This window comes from Limulus polyphemus, unplaced genomic scaffold, assembly GCF_000517525.1.
Source record: "Limulus polyphemus unplaced genomic scaffold, Limulus_polyphemus-2.1.2 Scaffold5818, whole genome shotgun sequence".
Classification (NCBI taxonomy): Eukaryota; Metazoa; Arthropoda; class Merostomata; order Xiphosura; family Limulidae; genus Limulus; species Limulus polyphemus.
Genome location: NW_013671428.1, coordinates 20,900 through 23,433, shown reverse-complemented (window position 1 = coordinate 23,433; position 2,534 = coordinate 20,900). Strand labels below are relative to the sequence as shown.

The 2,534-nt window shown below is 38.7% G+C and overlaps 1 protein-coding gene across 1 annotated transcript in view; it reads left to right on the top strand.

The window, feature by feature from the left end:
• LOC106473022 (polycomb complex protein BMI-1-like) overlaps positions 1-2,534 on the top strand; it is a gene marked incomplete at its 3' end in the record, with an annotated part of 30,759 nt that overhangs the window by 8,438 nt on the left and 19,787 nt on the right. Inside the window, exon 5 of the mRNA XM_022401532.1 lies at positions 1,148-1,246. Within this exon, the coding sequence (XP_022257240.1) occupies positions 1,148-1,246 (99 nt within the window). The remainder of the gene's footprint in view (positions 1-1,147; positions 1,247-2,534) is intronic.

Below are 2,534 nucleotides of genomic sequence, written 5' to 3'. Positions count from 1 at the left end.
ACATAACTGTCCATTGTCTGGAATTGCAGCTCGCTGTCGTACATAACTGTCCATTGTCTGGAATTGGCAGCTCGCTGTCGTACATAACTGTCCATTGTCTGGAATCGCTGCCCGTTGTCGTACATAACTGTCCATTGTCTGGAATTGCAGCTCGCTGTCGTACATAACTGTCCATTGTCTGGAATCGCTGCCCCTTGTCGAACGTACGTATGTTCATTACTAGGTAACGTAACTCGCACTGTTACACATATGTTAGTTCATGTTCTGAATATCGTATATATCCTAGAAGCACAGCTCGACGTTACATACCAACACACCTTTTTACGCACTGATTCATCCACATTACATTCAAAGTCTGAACTGGTAGATCTAGTCTCTACAAAGCATGATTCATGGGGAACATACGGGCTGAGAATCACTTCAACCATGGACGGTAGGGGTTTATGTATTATAACGGCGGCTAGGGGTTTCTGTACAGTATATTACCACGGATGGTAAAGGTTTCTCTGTACAGTGTTACCATGGATGGTAGGGGATGCTATGCAGTGTTGTTAAACAGCTGGGATCTTGCTAAGGAAATAATACTGTACAGAAACCCCTGACTCGGTGGTAATACTGTACAGAAACCCCCTAACCTCCGTAATAATATTATAGAGAAACCCCCTCCTCTACAATTAAGTGTGAAACGGAAAGCTCTGATCACGTTACTGATGTGTATTTAACAATCCAACGTTCTACTCTGTATTTATTGCTGGAAAGATAAAAATAAAGGAACTGGGGTATTAATTAACAGCTGTCTCAGGACGGACGAACACGATTTTGTGACTCCATATACCATCTTTAAACCTTGGCAATGTTACTACGTAATAATTTTCCTTACCCAAGTCGAGTCTCCTATAGAACAAGTAGAAAAAAAGATTAATGTTATATGAAAAACGTATTTTCTAATGACAAGAACTTTATTTACTAAAATATAAGATAGGTTAGGGACAATATCAAACATTTTGATAATTTCACTAAGAAGAGGAACCCCCCCCCCAGTTTCGAGCACTTTCTTTATTGTATTCATTTATATGTATTGCATCGCCAAATACTAGTTGTCGTTTTTTGTACTTAATCAAACTTACATTCGTTCGGATTGTTGCAGGATTCCAGACGTCGTTTTCTTCAATGTCCAGCAGCAGTGACGGTGTTACACCTGAAGAAATTCATTACTATGAAGTACAATTTGAGCCAGACTTACTTGGTAAGTGTTCAGAGGTATACATATTTTTTTTTTTTTTATTATTTCAAATATGTTCATATATACTAATAAAGTAGTCGGTAAGATTCTGTGGAATATACCGAACGACTAACGACATGATAAGTTTGTACTTTAGCCGGTCGTGGCTAAAGGAGGGTCCAAGGCTCACTTCCCTTTGAGTGAAAAATCGCGCTCTGCACTTTGAAACCGTGAATGTGTTAAAGTAGTGAAGGTGATACCCCACTATTCCATTAGAGTAGGCAAGAGTTGGCTGTGGGTGCTGTTTATTGACTACATTACCTCTAGGGATGGCTAGCGCAGATAGCTCCTATGTAGCTTTGCGTGATAATTATGAAACAAAACAACTTGTATTTGCTTCTTCTGGAATTTTAATTTGTTGTGTACATTACATATGAGAAAGTTAGTAAGTTGTGGACTAGAAACGTTCATCGATTTATCTGTCTGCTATCTTGGGTTGGATGTCATTTCGATCTATGGCTAAAGAACTCGCAGAGCTGGGAACGTGTCCTATCATAACATTTTAGGTACAGAAAACTATCGAAATTCCTGATCATAAACTTGAACATTCTTGAAATAGTTTTTATACAATTTTTGTTGTTGTTCTTAAGATTTATAATTTCCCCAAAAGGGGGCAGAAGGCCGCCTGGAGAGATCACCTGTTTTAACCACTCCAACCACTATACCGTAATGTCTTGTTTGTCAGTCAGTAAACACTATAATGACGTCATGTAAGGGACGCTTAACGTTGCAATTCGTACTGTTGTGACGTCAGTAAAACGTGCGCATGCTATGAATCACGAGAAGAATTATGCACTCTGTAGGCAGGCTACAACACAGCATGACATATGAACTTGAAAAGCAAGAAATAAAAATATTAGTTTCTCTTAATGGTTGTATTTATTGTTGAAACAGAACACTTTCGGGGACCCTGCGCAAGAACGTCTAATACTAAGTAGTAGTAGTAGTAGCATTAGAAGTTCTTATACTGCTCTGTCTTGTCGTTATGTGAGGAACGTAATAGCGGGCTTAATCAACGCAGAATGTGTTCGCTTATTTAGGTGTTAAACCATAGAGGTTTTAGCTCAAGTAACATAGATAGGAATGCGTTCGCTTATTTAGGTACTAGACTAATAGATGCTTTAGTTCAAGTAACATAGATGAGATTGCGTTCGCTTATTTAGGTACTAGACTAATAGAGGCTTTAGTTCAAGTAACATAGATGAGATTGCGTTCGCTTATTTAGGTACTAGACTAATAGAGGCTTTAGTTC